Genomic DNA, 17,542 nt, shown 5'->3' with positions numbered 1-17,542 from the left:
TGTAAAACTCATATTTGGCGTCATGCCGTGGCGCCAAATTCGCCAAATTTGAATGTTTTTATTTTTGAAACCGCCAGAACTTTTGAAATCCTGGACGGATTTTAAAAATTTTTGGCAAAAATCATGACAAGGAGTTAAACTTTCGTATTCCATGAAATTTTTTCCAAAATTATCGCTTTTAACTTTTCGAAAAATTTCGTAATTTTCTTAGAAATGGGGGTTCGTCGAAAAAATGCTAAAAATATCTCAAAAATTAGAAATTTTTTATTTTTATTTTTTTCTCAAAAATTTTGACTTTTGTGGTCATTTTAAGCATAAAATTTTGAAAATCCGACATAAACTACAAAAGTTATGAGGGGTTGAAATTGGTCGAAAATGCAAATTTCTAAGTTTGGCGCCACGCCATGGCGCCAAATATGAGTTTTACACGGAAATATGAATGAATCCTTCATCTGGGGTCCTAGTAGATTCAAAATAACATAGTGGGTACCCTGGACTCAAACGACAGGTCATGAGTGTCCCTTGTGAGTACAGGAAAGGTTTCCTATGTACATTTATTAGTGTACTCCGGTTTGAAGTTATCAAAAAATTATACTTTTAGCACTTTATTTTAGCTCAAATATAATTACTAGAACTAGTCAATAATCACTATTCCTTTAAACAAGATATATATTTACCATACATACATTCCTACCTAGTATGTAAAAACACTTTCATCCTAGGAGATTCAACACCGGTTTTTCAAAACCGGAAAAACCGGAGAAAAACCGGTTTTCGGTGAAACCGGAAACCGGTTTTGGTAATTCTAAAAACCGGTTTTTCGTCAAAATTTTAAATTTTTAAACGCTATTATTTTTCGAATTTTGACGCTATTTAAACAAAATTGATAACATTCAAGCCTAAAATTAAGGCCTGCAATTATTTTGAAAAACTATTTGATAATTTTTAACAGAATTTTGCTAGTTGTTTGGAATAACACAATTTAAAAAGTTGCAAAAACAATCAACAAAATTAATAGCAATGAATTTGAAAAACTACATAAATTATTAGCAGGTAGTCGTGGGTTCGTATCCAACTGCGATAATGGCGTTTTAAACCCTTTAAATTTTTAGGCGATTCCGTATTTCATTCATAAATTAATACTCGGAACTGCAAATTTCTATTTACATAAATTATATTTTCAAATAAACTTCGAACGTGGTTCTAACCTAGAAACACGTGCAAAAACCTGAAGTTATATCATTTTAACAGCTTTAAGTTTTGCCTGAAAATTGTATGAATGCGTATTTTGAAAAGTCATACATGTGTACGTATGACTTATGCATTTAAGAAAATGCTTATTTTGTCCAGGAATAGACACAAATTTCTCCGGTCAAAATCTAGTTCAAATGTTACAGTAAGGTTGTTCGTGCAAGCATTCGCGAAAAATGGGCAACCTTGCAAATGGATAAAATCTTAAAGATGACACACTAGTCTCTTTTTTATCTAATTTCCTACGAATGTAGTATTTTCTTCTGGATGACATATCGAAGTAGATAATGCTTTTCTATAATTTTTAGAATACAACTAGGCTTCGGTTACATATTTACAATTAATTAGCATCTTCATATTACTACAGATAATTAACAGATAATCTATTCCTAAGTTGCATACAGTCAAGAGCAAAACTTTACGACATATGGAAGAGACTTTTGGGACATGTTATTCAAATGGGGAATTAAAGGCCGTAAAGTTTTGCACCGCGTACCTTTCCGAATAATTTTTTTAACGCTGTGATATAATTTTTATTGAATAAAGCGTGCAAAAGTAGGGGGTGACGTGGTAAATTATTTTTGTCGCCGAATTTTTTTCAAAGAACTACAAGGAATTGAAAGAATTAATTTTGGAAGAGACTTTTGGGACAACACATTGTGCTTATGGCTGTCCCAAAAGTCTCTTCCAAAATTAATTCTTTCAATTCCTTGTAGTTCCTTGAAAAAAATTCGGCGACAAAAATAATTTACCACGTCACCCCCTACTTTTGCACGCTTTATTCAATAAAAATTATATCACAGCGTTAAAAAAATTATTCGGAAAGGTACGCGGTGCAAAACTTTACGGCCTTTAATTCCCCATTTGAATAACATGTCCCAAAAGTCTCTTCCATATGTCGTAAAGTTTTGCTCTTGACTGTATTTAGTTCCTCAAAGAATTAGAGAAGATATATTTTTTAATTAGTTTGACGTTTGTCGTGAATCTTTCCGTTTGAAACTCTCTTGACCTTCTCTTCCAAGACTTACGCCCTATTAATCCTCTGGACGTGACCTCTTTATGTCCCCGAATCCACCAACCAAACTTCCTCCCAATAGATGATAAGACGGATGCTGACCCAGATGCTGATGTGACCGATATGCTAAGGTGACCGTGATGACAATGCTGGAGGGGAAGTGGATTTCCAGAAATGAATCCGAGGACCAAGTCAAGATGTGCTTTCGACGGAGGCTTTATTCACTCTGATCTTAAAGACTCAAATACAATACAATTTATCTATGTGTGTGAGCACAACGTGTTCACTATAATGCGGATCGAGCACGTAGATCGGCCCACGTGCTGCAGAGGGTGCTGGTGGCCCCGTTACACGTTAGGCCATTGTGCATAAGGTCAGGCTTTTAAACCTACGATACCCACATACTTAATTTTTCTCCCCATCTAGTGCACAAAATATTATTTCGGGAAAACGGTGAAAAACCGGTTTTTCACCGGTTTTGGTGGGTGAAAAACCGAAAACCGGTTTTCAGAAAAGGGTCCGGTTTTGAATTCCCTATTTCATCCGTGCTCATAAACTTTATGCATTGTGTATGTACAAACAAGCATATGTTTGCAAGTTTTGGAACTTTGCAGAACTACTCAACTTCAAAGTTATTAAAAACATGAAAGAAAAATGATTATTTTGATTATATGTAAAATTAGTTAAAATTCATATCTGAACTGAAACTTATGTATGCTCGAAAATATAAATGCAAAAATTTCATGTCAGGTACTTACACATAGTTTCTATCACAGTTTAGTTTAAGTCTCATTTTAACTACATTTCCTTTTCTAAGTCCTGTTTATTCTGTCCATGCATAAATCCATTTCGATTTTTACGTCAATAATTCACCAAAATCAATGTGTTTAGTAACAGGTAATTTCTCATGCTTTTCCGTGTGATAAATTATTTATCTGACCAATTCTATTATTAAATTTTTCACTTGTAACGTTTCATGCTTTACTAATTTTTTTGGCAAGCGTAATAAATGCACGTTATTCATATTATTCGCTCATATTTATTATTTATGAACAATGCATTATAAATTTCTAATAATTACTAATGATAATTAGTACAGGAATAACTAAGAATTTTAATTAACAACAAAATAATTTTTGGTGGGAGATATGATCTAAAATACATACATATATACACACATAAATAAAATCCTTAAATAAGGTAAATAATACAGTTGACTGATTGTCAATCTTAATATAATTATGTAAATGCTTACATACAGAAATACATATATACTTATTAATATTCTTGTTTATGTTAAATTCTATTCCACATTAACCACCGAATAGTCTGTTGAAAGCTCTGATAATAACCTACACTCATTAATGCAACTGTTTAAAACTGTCTCAGCAGAGCTAGTGCTTGGAAAATAGTCTCCAAGTCCAACCACTCCTACCGCTGATTCCCCATTGTACGTAAAGAAGCCGAGGCCATAGGCGAATCCTATGAGAAGGAAGGACACCATATTATTAAAATTATGAAGAAATGATGTAAAGCTTCTGTGAATTTATGAATATCTTAAATTATGTGATGTAGACAAATTCAACACGTCTTTAACATAATTTTCGTCACCCCATATCTTCTAACGACAAATGTCCACACTGGACAGGAAAAAAATCGATGGACAGTGAACAAAATTTATTTGGGTGGAAAGTGGACAGTATTTTTTTTGGTGGACAGTGGATGCTGAAATTGGAAGCTAGATAGATGTCCCGTACCTACGAAGGTTCCCAAACTTGCAAAAATTTCTTGCATAATTTTTCTGCACGAACAAATGCCAATTTACGAAATTAAGTAGCACGTTTTTCGTTCATAAGCTTGTTTCGCATGTATTTTTCTATTTTCGTGAATTAAACTGTTCGAAAAGTATGAAATTAACATACCGACGTCCGAAGATATCGTTCCTGAATACCGTCATTATTTCTACCTCACTGAACAGTACATCACCTTTCGACATATCGCGCAAACCCTCATGTTTTTTTAACCAAAAGTAAAAACAAATTGCATAAATTGATCTGTTAAATTCTTACCTGTTGACGATTTATAGGGAACGTTAAGTCCAAATTTCATATTTTGTATTTCGCTCCCCGCCAGGAAACAGCGAGCCGGAGGTCCCACCATGTTGTTCAAAACGACAGGAAACAGTTTCCGAACCCTGTCGTTCCATGATCTTAAGAGCGGGATTGGTACAGAGCCATGTAGCAGGGCAATTAAGTGAATTGTACTTGGAAGGCTGGAGTGCAAGAATGTAACAACCCTTTTGGAAATAAGGTGAAGACGTCGAATCGGATCTGGTTCTCCAATTGGAAGAAGAACGAAACACATCGAACTGGAATGACATGTTTTATTTTAATTTAAATGTTAAATACTTCATTTGAATTTTTCCAGAAGAAAGACACAATGAAGACATTCATTGCGAGTTCGCAACATTGCAAAAAAACAAATCGCAAGTTCGCAAAAAATTGGCTTTAAAATTCATTTTCGAACTTCTTCATCTCCAAGGCTAGTATTTAGTTTGCAATTTTATTTCCAAAATTAAGTTGCATGCGAACATGCGAACTCGTAATGAATACCCCCAATAATTGTATGTAATAGATTCCATCATAAATTTGCATACCAATGGTTGCAGAGCTTATTCGGATGTCCAGGCAACGGGATGGGACACGCGACTTTGATCTCGTCGGGTACTTGGAGACCCTTGTTGATGAAGGCTTCTCGTATGGACCCTGACAATCCAGTCAATAAGAGGGACATGAAGTCCACCCCCAGTTTTGATCGGATAGCTTTCATCTCACTTAATGCTGGACCCTGAACCGCGGCAAAACACAAGCTTTCGGACGAGTTTTTGCTGATTGGAACTGTGGGCATAATGAGACATATTCTTTGACCCTGTTGAATATATGTATGCATATTTATTGTTATTGCATGCCTTCTTCTGGGATAAGTGTGGTGCTGGAGTTCAACGTTCTACTTAATTTGACCATTTCATACGGCGCCTTAATAAAGTTGGGCGAAATTAAGCAGCTTCTCCCTCTTGAAGCATTAGGAAGTGGAATAACGGACGCTAAGGGTACGCTATTTTCAGTAGTGAACATCCGTGCCGCCAGTTTAAAGAGGGACCATCCATCTGCGATGATGTGATGAATCCTGAACATGACGAGACTCTTGCCGTCTAATTTTTCCACCACGAGCCACTCCCAGAGAGGCTGGCCCTTCTTCCAACGTCTGTCACGAAGGAGGTGGTTCGATAAGGCGTTAAAGTCTTCGGGATCATCGATGCTTTTTAGGTTGGGAACATCTACAGGAGTATAGAATGAAAATTTAGCCCAATAAGTACAAATTATGTAATAATGGGCATGTTCGGTGTAATTTTTAACTATTTTTCATGGGGGGCTATGAAATTAAATGTAGAAATTAAATGTAAGCCGTTACAAATACATATTTACATTCATACATGTGTGTATGTCTAAACTTTTGGTATTTCGCTTCTTCACTCGAAATGTAGTTTTACCGTTTGGTTGCATAAATTTGTATACTATTATTCGTAAAGATTTGAAGATTTCGAATTTTAGCAACAAAAACTGGTTTGCATATCAAAACGCGATGGGTGACTCGCAAAAAATATTATTCATATTTACACCTCTGGTTAAGTAGACAATCTGTCTACAGTTTTAAAGGAACCACTTTTTAACCGTGTACAATGAGTGTTTACCTTACACCTTATAACTAACCACAATTTCAACCAGGATTGATGTTTTTCCAACCTCATGTACGCGAAGATGTACGGGTGGGGAAAACTAGTAATTTGTTCCCACTTTTCCCGATGAATTTCCCCTAGGGGAATTTCTTAGGAATTTCTTCCTTAGTTGAAACCTTGTTGAAAATAGGGCAGAATTGGTCTGCGTATATATGTATGTTCAGAGATTCTTATCGGATCAGAATTGCAACCTACATAATGCATAGAAATCAACTAATCAATATTGTTCCCCACCTAAATAACTGAAATGATCCTCAATCTTAAAAGAGGGACACGGTCGCCAAAAGTAGTAGCCAAATTTTTCCTCCAAACAAGACGTTAATTCCGGGTAGGCCAATTTCGACGAAGGATCAGTTTCGCATATTTTCGCAGATAAAATCGTTTTCTCAAAATCTGTCCGTAACTTTTGCAAATCAAATGTCTCCTGGTGAATTTCAAACGTAGTCGCAATCGTCCAGGAATGTGTGTCATAAACGTCCGTGGAAGCTGTACGATTTAGAAAACTAGTAAAAATTTACAAAATTCGGATTAAATCGCCCATTAATTTACACACCCATTCCAACCGAACTGGGGTCAACTATTCTCCATCCTTGTCCGCAGTGTCGAAAGTAAACCAGCGCTTTGATACAGCTCCTCCAAAACAGGATACCAATCGCGAAAAGGATCGTGCATGGAAGAAAAATTGTGTACGCGAGTATCGAAAGCAGCACAACTTTCAAAGTTTCGGACATGGTACGCATTTCAAAAATTATGCAATCACTAAAATGCGCACCTTAAGCTCGGGATGAAAGTAAGTCCGTTGGGAATGACGCGATTTTGGAAACTGGTTCCTTCATCGAAGTTAATCATTGGAACTGGTCCGATTACGAAGAAAGGGACAGTGATCGAGTTGATAAGTGTGCATACATAAATACATGGATAGATATAGATATAATAAGTATTTTATCGTAGACATGTGCAGGAATTATGTCCTGGTGGTAAAAACCAGTTGTGCTATGGATATTTTTAAGATGTGTGATACCTCAATGTATATTTATATGCTAATTTGTTCAAGGGCAAGTTCATCATAATCTAGAGACAAAGACAGAAGCGGCTTGGGATGTCGATGCGCGTGCGTAGGAAGAAAAGTTACGGAATTAGAAAAAAATTGCAGCATATTTACATATCTATTTAAGTAATTGTAATTGCTGGATTTTATTCTTAGGACAATTTTTGTTGCTTCCTAATCTTATCCTAATTATCCCATCCTAATTTTATCCCATTTTTCCTAATCTTTCTAATTTTATGTAAGTAGCAAGAATAACAAATTTCTCTTGTAAGATTTGTTGAAGACAAATACTTTTAAAATTAATGATTTCAGTTGGTTGCAAAACAAATGTTCCATGTGAAAAGGACTATTTTAAGGGTACTCGTATATTGCGAATAAATTGGATGGATGTACCTGTATCTGCATATGCAACTGCGGATTGAAGTTTTGATGCCCCCATACAGGTAAGTACATATGTAAAAATAGGTAATCTAAGTACTACAATGAATAAATAAGGAAAGGTAATTTATTTACTGATATTAGCAAAATGTTCAGGATATGCACATGCATGTTCAATTGTAAGCGTCCATAGTTATATCGGTAACAGGTTTATGCATTTATAATGCATAATTTTTCCTAAATGAGTTTGATTTATATGACTACGACTCACTTTATTTAGTTGCTCGACTACCTGTTTGTCTACAAAGTCAAGTGCATGTAGGAACAGGGAAGAATTGAGAACAAACAAGATCCTTACTTTTACCATGAACTTCCTCAAAAACTAGTTTATTGATGCTTATTGGCTAATAAAGATACATATGATTACTTGAATTTTTAGCAGACAAAAGTGGAATACTGAAGCTTGTATAGGTACACTGACAAATGACGATTTTATTTATCTTCCTAAGATATCGAATGGGGTGTGAAGATGTTCGGCTGTGATGTGATACTCGCCTCGCGCTCTAAATACGTAAAATGTAATTATTTAAAATATGACATATAAATTTGTATGCATTTTCCAGAGAAATAACTACGTAAATATGTGTCAATTACGTGTGTGGTGTGTAAACCCCAGCAAAAATAGGGTTCGGACATTGTTCCTGACATTGCTTAAAGTTTCCGGGGTCCAATTCTCTGCTGGAGCATTGACACGCTACGTAAGCTTTCTTAAAAGTGTCAAGATATAAAAACAGAGCAAAGTCATGACTGCAAGTCAAGAGATCAGTGATAAAATTGCACCCAGGCTGAGCGTGTCCGTTGTTTACTGGAATATTTTCATAAATATATTGCATCAATTAATTCTGACTGTTGATCGTAAAACGACTTGCCTGATCAGTATTTTTCGAAATTTTGACATAGAAACCGAATTTTTGCAAGAATTACGCTGTTTTTAGCTTGAGTAAAGGCTTATGTGCCCGTCACGTCCGTCTGTCTGTCTTGCGATAACTGTCGTAAAACCAATCCGATCGACTTAAAATTTTGCACATATATAGTATGGGTCAAATGAGGAGGTAAATTCGAAGATGGGCGAAATAATCGGTCAAGTGGTTGACCGGTGGGGGTCATACAGGTGGGTGGGGTATTATGTACCAAAATTTGAAAATTATCGTAAAAGGCTGAAATTTGGTACAGAGGTTGCTAATAGTTTCTAATGAAAGAATATAAAGTAAAATTGCAAAAATTTTCATCTGGAGGGACCCTAGGGGGTGACCCATACCGATCTTTAAAACTCATCCAATCGAGTTGACAATGTCAACTTGACATTTGGTAGACAAGTTGATAATGGCTCTTAATGGAACAATACGGATTAAAATAGGAAAGAATATTTATCTGGAGGACCTATTGGATGACCCATGCGTATTTTTTGAAATTTTAGTCTCAAGCTGAAATTTGTTAAATAGACTGCCAATTGTTATTAATGGAAGAATGTGAATTTAAATTGGAAAAAACCATTTACATTTTTAAAATTTTTTGAAATCCATTTACGAAAAAATTTCATACAAAAAAGTTGGGACCTGACTCGGGCTATATCAAGTCTGTTATGTAGGTTTTTTTTTACTGTAACCAGGAAACTTCACTAAAAATTTCGAAAAATACTGATCAGGCAAGTCGTTTTACGATCAACAGTCAGAATTATATTAGTATTTATTATGCAAATATGGACTGGTCACTGATTGAAAGTGTCAAGTTATTTTGACCTGCAAAAAATGAATGCATGAATTAAATCTAATGAAACTTTTGTGCAATACTAAGAATGACCAGACGGAAGTTTTTTAATCCTTCATTGGTCCAAATCCACCTTCCCTACCGGTGGAGAGAACGCTTCGTCGCACACCTCTCATGAGCGGTTTGCCACTCGTTTCACCAACTTCCATGATGAATTTATTCATAACCCATCGAAACTTTGAAATTTGTTGGTGTCCCTTTTTCTAAGTATATTGTTTCTCAATTAGTGCCCAAAAGTTTTCAATGGACCGACATTGAGGTATGTTTAGAGCGATGTCTTTTTTATCGACGAAATCAGTTTTTTTCCTTCCATGGTACGCTGTCATTATTTTGGCATTCTAGCACGTACCCATGTCAGACCAAAATAAAACGCGTTTGTTTTTAATAGAGGGGGTCAATCTTTTGATGATAAACTCTTTTAAATAAACTGCAGAGTTCGTATTCTTGGTGGAAGAGAATGGATTGGAGACCCTCCGATTTTTGTCACTCGTCAGCCATTTTATATATTTCATTGGAAATTTTCCTTGGTTTTGAAATTATATTTCGAACGAACGTCATTTTTACTTGTACATGAGCAGAACTTTACACGATTGACGCTTCGAGGTCAGCGGGGCAGTAGTTTTCATCATCCACGGCGAGAAACTTCTGGGAGACGATTTCAACATTTTCTCAACAAGTTTTCGATAAATTGTTTTAGCCCCGGATTTTTTATCTTCATTGTATTTTAGCGCGGTTATAAAGTTGCAAGTTTTGAAGCCCAACTTATTGGCTATGATCTTGCGAAGATAGGTTTTTGAAATTTATAGTTGTCTGGGTGCAACCCTCAGGGAGATGTTGGGGTTTTCGCCAAAACATTTTTTCCGTTTCGTGTCAGTATATTGGTCTCCTGACGGACGGTTTGATAAGGCAAAATTTTGTGTTTTACATTTTTACGATCGTTATAACTGTATAGTGTGTGATTAATTTTGCCCGGTGCATCCCTTGAAAAATGAGGTGGTCACGAGCCTTTTTCCGATCCGAGAAAATCACTTTTTCGCACGAGTGGCAAATTAATTTTTCCAGTTCCTCTAAATTTTGTGCTGTCATTTTTTAACGAAAAGAGATAATCAAATTCTGTTTTCAGTTTTAGAAAGCTTATCAAATTTGCAAATTTTTATGCTTTTTTACATATCCAAAATTAGTTTTTAAGTGTTTGAAAAAGTAGGGGGAACCTTGACACTTTCAATCAGTGACCAGTCCATACAATTAAATTAACGTACATATGAAATCAACATGTCCACCCAGCGTGCTCTCCCCGTAAAAACCGGCATTCGAGTGGTAAATATCGACAAAACTGGCGTCACTCTTGTCAATATTCCAATCAGGGTGGGACGGATAATACAGCGGGCCGGCTGGATCGAGCCCTATGAAAAATACAGCGTTGCAAATCGTTGCGAATTTTACTGCAAAAATTTGACCTACCCGTAATTCGTGGCAGTTTCCTTCCACCCATGCTTAATTGAATTTCAGTGCCCACCCGCCCGAGGAGATGGGCTCCGAGGGAAATGCCAACTAGATGAATCCTGTCCAAATTTATGCTGCCATCGTAATGAAGCCATTCTATAAAATTCGCGACCCGTTTTCCCGCAGTGGCGACATTCTTAACCGCAATTGGGTACAGGAGTGGCAGGTCGAGGGGGAAGATGACATTTCCCGATAAAGCTGACCAATCCACAAAAATGTAGTTGTCAATGAAGGGCGAATCCGTTGTGAAGGGGGAGACGATATTTCCTACAATGAATTTATTAATTTAAATTAAATTATTCTGGAGGATAATCATTTTTACAAGATAAGGTGCTAAAGCATACCCATTGTAACGTAAAAAATAGCGGGTGTTGCGAATCCATGTGTGAGAAAGACTGTTAATCCACCCGGTTTAAAAGAGGTTGATTGTAGGGATGCCTTATCCTGGTATTTAATCTCTTTGTAAACCCTAAGAACATTTTATCTAACTTCATATTTCACGTTACCATGTATTTACACAGCTAACTATCAACACTAGCGTCGTTGATGCATTCGGTGATATCACATTTGTTGGGCGTTATATTTATGTATCCCCCAACATGGTGCTCTGCACTATTAGAAATCCAGTATTAAAATAATACCAAGTGGTATTCATATACCTATTACTCTACCAAAGTGGTATTGATACGTATGTATGTAATACTGTGCAGAAATAGTTCAGTATTCAACTTTTACCATATCGGTAGCAAACTTTTAACGGGTATAATTTTAATAGTATGTAAGCGGTAGCAACTTTAATACCAAGAAATCTATACCTACTTCACTATACCAAATTTCTAACAGTGTTGGGACGAATTAAACGGTCAAAAATTGAGATAGCACACAATGCACCTTCAACGACGATATGTTTCTATCTGTAAACTAACCCCGGACCTTTTACCAGCAAGAATTTTATTTTGTTCGGATCGAAACCGATTTCAAACGGTAGTAACAATGTATTGGTGGAGAAGAGTAGATTGCAAGCAAAAATGAGCAAGATCAAGGGCAACTTTAAACTCATGATGGTGAAATGGTGACCGAGATTTCGAATGTGAGATGAGCATATAAATCTGGTTTATGTACATCATAAAATGCGTGGACACCTATAATGCATTGATATACTTGGATATAGCAATTCATTAAATAAATTGTAGTTTATGCAGGTGTGCAGTTTTAGCACGTTTGAATAGATAAGTATCCACACAAATAACTTGTCAAGCAAGTATTGTATATGCACATGGAAATAAGTATGTATCAAATAAATATTTAGGTAGATATTCGTTGGAACAACAGGTTTCCTGTGTGGGCTACATGTTCTGATTTTATGGCTATTTAGGTAGATTATCATTTTTATTATGCATTTATGATTTTATGTCGAATGACAAAAAATAATTTTTGGTTTCTGCTTTTTATAATTTGGGATGACATACATTATGTATCTATGTGGATTAATTAATTAAAAACTCCAAGATAACAAGAAATCATTTAGCGACAATGCGAAATAAATATTAACTGACGTAGATATAGATAAATTATTCGGAGATGTTTACATAAATTAGTTTGAGATAAATATTTTAATATATATGTGCACATTTTTTCGAACTTTGACCTGCATGAAATCTCTACATGCAACATAGAATAGAATGCTGATTAAGTTCTTGGTTACAAACAGTGACAAATTCGCGTCTCATCCTTAACCGCTTCAATGTAGTAAAAATTGTCATGATTGTTCACCAGCCCTTGACCGGGGTCGTTAATTTAATCCCGAAATTAGATACACACTATGCTCAACTGAATGCGGTTTGAAGTTTACCTGTAAAAACCTTTTTGTGCGCAGGGGCGTAAAAGAGAAATTTAGCATTTTAAATTTGTGAAAAATGAAAAAAAAATTCCAACTTTCGAAAAAGTACGGATCCCTTAGTATACACTTAATGGTGAGCAAGGTTAAAATCTGAACAAATTCCATCAAAAATATCTGCATGTGTAGTATGCAAAACGCACTTATGTATGTAAGTCTATGTACATAGATACTGTATCCACCCCTCTAATTCTGTAAGTACTAGACACTCGTATTTGTAATACAAGTAATTGTATGGGTATAAATACGTATGTACAAAAGCATGTACTTATTTATTACTTATCGTTAATTAAAGTAATTTGCCAGCTAAAATATCCCAGTGCTTTCCTGACTTCCATAAAATTTGTAAACTTAAATTATGCTCCAGATTCTGTCATCCGCTGGAACTCCTTAGTGCAGGAAAATCAACTTGGTACTCACCACGTGTCCTGATTGAATTAAGGCATCAGAATAAAGCACGTCCAATTTCAACTATGAGCATATATGTATGTAAGTATACACATAAATACGTTATGTACATACGTGTGTGGTACGTATACTCCCGCAAAAACTGGATTCGGACATTGTGCACGGCACGTCTGAAAATTTGCCGCATCCAACTCACGACTCGAACATTGGCATCCGATGTAAGCCTTTCGAAAAGTAGCGGCAAACCAATAATTAGCAAAAGTATGACTACAACCATCAAATTCCGAAATGATGTCACAGCCCGGTTGAAAGTGTCCGCCATTTACTGAAATACAAAAACTGATACATGAACCATGATGCCTGAAAGGTTTCCTTATTCAACTGATTTAACCAACGCATAAAGTCTGCATGTCCGTCCAACGAGCTATCACCGGCCAAACCGGCGTTTGTGTGATAAACGTCGACAAAGTAGGCGTCATTCTTGTCAATCTTCCATTCTGAAGGTGAATCATATAAAGGTCCGGCGGGATCTAGGCCTGAATGTGAAAAGGAGCGTTCCGAATTATTTGTGCAAAGTAACTAAGGTATTCACCTGCAAATCTAAGCTATGTACACATTTTAATATTTTGTTTGTAATGCAAAGTCTAAAAATACAGGCGGTATTCATTACGATTTCGCATGCTCGCATCGCAACATAATTGTAAAAAATTCGAACTAGCCTTGGAGATGAGTAAGTTGGTAAATGAATTTTTAAGCCAAACTACATATTTTTTTAGGAACTTTCGAGATTTGTTTTCAGCTAACATTGCGAATTCGTAATGAATACCCCCAGTATTTATCTACGCAGAAAACTTGCATGAAACTGTACCAAGTGCTACGTATACTACATATATTTACTCCACATGGAACTAAAAAAATGTGCTTATATAAGTTGATTCACCCGTAATTCGTGGTAACTTCCTGCCTCCCATGATCAATTGAATTTCAGTTCCAATCCGACCCGCAAGATGTGCTCCGAGTGAATGCCCGATGATGTGAATTCGATCCAAATTTAAATAATTATTGTATGTAAGCCACGCAATAAAATTGGTTATCCTATCCGCAGTCGTTTTGATGTTCTTTATGGCTGCTAAGTACTCGAGTGGAATGTCCGGAGGGAAGAGGACTTTTCCTGAAAGCTTACTCCAGTCGACGATAATAAAATTGTCGACAATCTTTGACTCCGTGATGGGAATAATCAACTCTGAACAAATTTAGAATGAATTTTGTCACAATTTTTAATTAGATTAACAATGCATTTAATGCATTGTTTTTCTTTTCATTACTCTCTGAAAAAATGTAGCTCATCGGACTAACGAATCCATGAAGATTAATAACAGTCAATCCTCCTGGTTTAAAGAAACTGTTGCGTAGCGATAGTTCATCCCCGTATTTAATTTCTTGTTTGAAACTGAAAATACATAGTAGCATAATTGTGACTGTTGTTTTAATAAAAAATAAAGAGGGTCTTCATGACGAGTTCGCATCGTTATAAAAAAAGTTCGCAAGCTCGCCAAAATATTTTAGTTGAAAATTAATTTCAGAACTTGCGAATCTGCAAGGCTGTATTTAAGTTATGCATAATAAAGCATAGTTCGGCTTATTTGTGCGTGTCACCTAATTTGCATACTTTGACTCATTCGCGAGACAGGGTTTATTCAACATGGAAAGCCCGTATCACCAAAAATGGAGATACTGAGATTTATGCAAATGAGGTAACACGCACGAATAATTCCACTGTGTGCCAGAATTTTACTGCTTACTTTACCTTATACTTTGTATTAGATAGAATTTTATGTCGTCTGGATTGAATCCGATTTCAAAGGGGAGAAGCACATTTGCACAGAGTGGAAGATTTGCAACAAAACTTAAAACTATTAATGAGTGGAGTGGCATGGTCACGATTATTTGATGCAAATGATGATGTGGTTATTCTTTGATGGAACATATAGCATCACATCCTTCTGATAATTTGGTTTAAACCTGTTATTTAAATGCTAATAGAACAAGTACTCAAGGGTCGATTTTCAGGTACGCGGAGTACGACGTGTTTTAATATTTACAGCCTGCTTTGGCACATATTTACATAATTTGGACCAGTTTTTTCATTTATATTCATGAGTGAAAGTGATTAAGGTACTAAAGTTAAATTGACGGATTGATCTTTAGATATTTAGTCAATATAGGTTTTTGTGTATGTACGGCTAATGAGATGTCGGCATTATGTAATGGTACCTAAATAAATCCAAGTTGTTTTTTTGAAGCATCATCTACATATGCAAGTACATATTTAATGTGATAAGCAAAATCCGGAAATGATTGCTTATGTAAAACAATAGAAAATGCGATTTAAATAATAAAGTAATATAGACAGACGGATCTATAAAAATGGCTAAAAGCTTTCAAAGCAGACCAATTATTCTGCTACCTTAATCAAATTTTTGTAGCTTTATATGTGTTGTTTTTCGTAGCATATGTTATATAAATACACAACCACGATATACATTTAAGCTGCATGTGGCAAAAATTGGAATATAATTTTTACGCTAATCAGACTCGATTTATCACTTGTTGACAAATCCTCAAACTTTAAAATGCTCTCAAAAGTCACCTCATAGATTTTTCTGCAGATTACATTACAGAAAGTAATAAATGTATTTATGTACGTTGCGAATTAATTTCAAGGTTGTTTTTACAACGATTTGAATATTAGTCATCTTTAAATAAATATAATAAATTATTATGGATTATTATTAATAATTCACACGTAAGCCCCAATTGTATTTTGTCTGTACTTCCGATGAACTTATGCAATTACGTAAAATAAAATTTGCAACTTCATGACAAAGCCCATTCACAAAAATATGCAATTTCCGATTATGTACAAATCAAGTTTATTTCAAGGTGAAACTGAATCCGTGTTATATTTAAATGTGACGCATTTATTTAATCACCTTAATTTTAAATAAACATGTGCAATGATTTGTAAAATCCACGTCTTGACATAATAAATACTACATGATTGACAATTTTTAACGCAAATTTTAGAACCGGATGTGCCTCATATCACGAGCTTGTTCAAACGTCTGCAATAAACGCTTGGTCACCAAATGATGTGTTATTATCGTGATTATTAATTTATTGAGGTGGGGAATTTTGACATCGAAAATTTGATATTTAACGAATTTGTCTCCTCCAAAAAGATTCACTTTAGTCAAACCTTCCAGGCACTAAAAGTAATATCTGGCCAGATTAATTACATAAATCCATCCGCAATGTATAAGTCGCTAGTTACTTTGACCGTGACCATTTTGGTCGTTGTTTCCACCGCGTCGGTAAAACTTGTAAAAATTTTATTATACAAATATTTATAGAAATTTAAATTATGTCCACTTTTTGTCCGCCAGGCTGACAAGGAGAAGAAAGGTGGTCATCCCATGCACAACATGACCTGCAAAGGGGAACCCATCAATATGAAGGCAATGATGACGGGTCACAAGGAATGTCACGATGAGGTCTTTGGAGTATCCGCCACAACCGTCAACCCCACCACCATGACTGCAGAAGCACGCAAGGAAATGATGAAAAAGTGGATGGAAAACTCAGTGGTATGTTTTTGAAAAATAATTTAAAGATCAGTCTTACACTTACAAATGAGAGTTAATACCATGAGATTTAATTAATTTCAGTGCATGAATGTCTGCACAATGAAGAAACATAAGCTGGTTAGTTAATCATGTACATAGATAACTACTTAAATTATTGATTTGCATCTGTATTATTAATGAAAATGCGTTCCTAATTCGCATTCTTAGCTCAACGCTGACGGAACTTATAATGCGGAAGAGGCTGACAAATGGGTGAAAGCAGTTTTTCCTAGTGGAGTTCAACCTGCTATAAAAAAAGCTTTTGATGAATGTGCTTCCACCCATGGTTAGTGCTAGGATATTCCTAATAAAATGTCGACTTCTGACTATTTATGTATGTACGTATTTCACTTTAGGCAAGGCATTTAATATGGACAATAAATGTGCTGGATATAAGGCTTTCAGAGATTGTAAACTCGCAAAGCTTATGGAGGTTTGTGATTCTGCATATGTCTTGTCGCCTTAATTACGTAAAATTTATGCGGAATTTGTTTTAGATTTGCGAATTCAAAAAGAGCGATGCCGGGCCATCATCGGAGGAAATATAAAAGTTAAATTTGTGATTTGTGATCTTGAATTATTGTGATGTTTCTTTCTAAATTACATTCAGTGGGATGTTTTAAATAAATTATTGGACTTTATAATTGGTCAACATGCATGTTCTGAGTCTGGCAATTTTCAGCGTACTTATGTACATGCGTTCATATTTATACGTATGGCGTATATGCATGTA

General features: G+C 35.4%; 4 protein-coding genes across 6 annotated transcripts; 1 reads left to right on the top strand and 3 right to left on the bottom strand.

Moving 5' to 3' along the window:
* Nucleotides 1–3,285: 3,285 nt before the first annotated feature.
* On the bottom strand, nucleotides 3,286–6,894 carry LOC110857613. The gene is made up of 6 exons (XM_022106211.2): nucleotides 6,616–6,894; nucleotides 6,297–6,548; nucleotides 5,235–5,603; nucleotides 4,923–5,163; nucleotides 4,336–4,634; nucleotides 3,286–3,748 (listed from the first exon to the last, which is right to left on the bottom strand). The coding sequence occupies exons 1-6, from the start codon at nucleotides 6,800–6,802 to the stop codon at nucleotides 3,570–3,572; spliced, it is 1,527 nt and encodes a 508-aa protein (XP_021961903.2). The 5' UTR covers nucleotides 6,803–6,894; the 3' UTR covers nucleotides 3,286–3,569.
* A 960-nt stretch (nucleotides 6,895–7,854) lies between these two features.
* Nucleotides 7,855–11,900, bottom strand: LOC110857790 (putative endothelial lipase). 3 transcript variants are annotated; one of them, XM_035858087.1, is made up of 6 exons: nucleotides 11,745–11,900; nucleotides 11,163–11,287; nucleotides 10,777–11,085; nucleotides 10,575–10,718; nucleotides 8,143–8,353; nucleotides 7,855–8,051 (listed from the first exon to the last, which is right to left on the bottom strand). In XM_035858087.1, the coding sequence occupies exons 1-6, from the start codon at nucleotides 11,876–11,878 to the stop codon at nucleotides 7,985–7,987; spliced, it is 990 nt and encodes a 329-aa protein (XP_035713980.1). In that variant the 5' UTR covers nucleotides 11,879–11,900; the 3' UTR covers nucleotides 7,855–7,984. The 3 variants fall into 3 exon arrangements, with proteins under 3 accessions (XP_035713980.1, XP_021962091.1, XP_035713981.1); XM_022106399.2 differs by having other exon boundaries at nucleotides 11,752–11,900; XM_035858088.1 differs by lacking the exon at nucleotides 11,745–11,900 and adding an exon at nucleotides 11,325–11,627 and having other exon boundaries at nucleotides 11,163–11,262.
* Nucleotides 11,901–12,402: 502 nt separating this feature from the next.
* LOC110857593 (endothelial lipase) lies at nucleotides 12,403–15,078 on the bottom strand. The gene is made up of 6 exons (XM_022106191.2): nucleotides 14,931–15,078; nucleotides 14,449–14,573; nucleotides 14,064–14,366; nucleotides 13,519–13,659; nucleotides 13,238–13,448; nucleotides 12,403–13,143 (listed from the first exon to the last, which is right to left on the bottom strand). The coding sequence occupies exons 1-6, from the start codon at nucleotides 15,056–15,058 to the stop codon at nucleotides 13,089–13,091; spliced, it is 963 nt and encodes a 320-aa protein (XP_021961883.1). The 5' UTR covers nucleotides 15,059–15,078; the 3' UTR covers nucleotides 12,403–13,088.
* Nucleotides 15,079–16,339: 1,261 nt separating this feature from the next.
* LOC110857732 lies at nucleotides 16,340–17,467 on the top strand. Its single transcript, XM_022106344.2, has 6 exons — nucleotides 16,340–16,497; nucleotides 16,570–16,770; nucleotides 16,852–16,887; nucleotides 16,978–17,095; nucleotides 17,166–17,242; nucleotides 17,307–17,467. Exons 1-6 carry the CDS (start codon nucleotides 16,438–16,440, stop codon nucleotides 17,355–17,357), a joined length of 543 nt encoding a protein of 180 aa, XP_021962036.1. The 5' UTR covers nucleotides 16,340–16,437; the 3' UTR covers nucleotides 17,358–17,467.
* The last annotated feature ends 75 nt before the right edge of the window (nucleotides 17,468–17,542 follow it).

Source organism: Folsomia candida, unplaced genomic scaffold (genome assembly GCF_002217175.1).
Source record: "Folsomia candida strain VU population unplaced genomic scaffold, ASM221717v1 Fcan01_Sc019, whole genome shotgun sequence".
Classification (NCBI taxonomy): Eukaryota; Metazoa; Arthropoda; class Collembola; order Entomobryomorpha; family Isotomidae; genus Folsomia; species Folsomia candida.
Note: the sequence above shows the minus strand (reverse complement) of the source record. Positions and strands in the feature narration are given on the sequence as shown.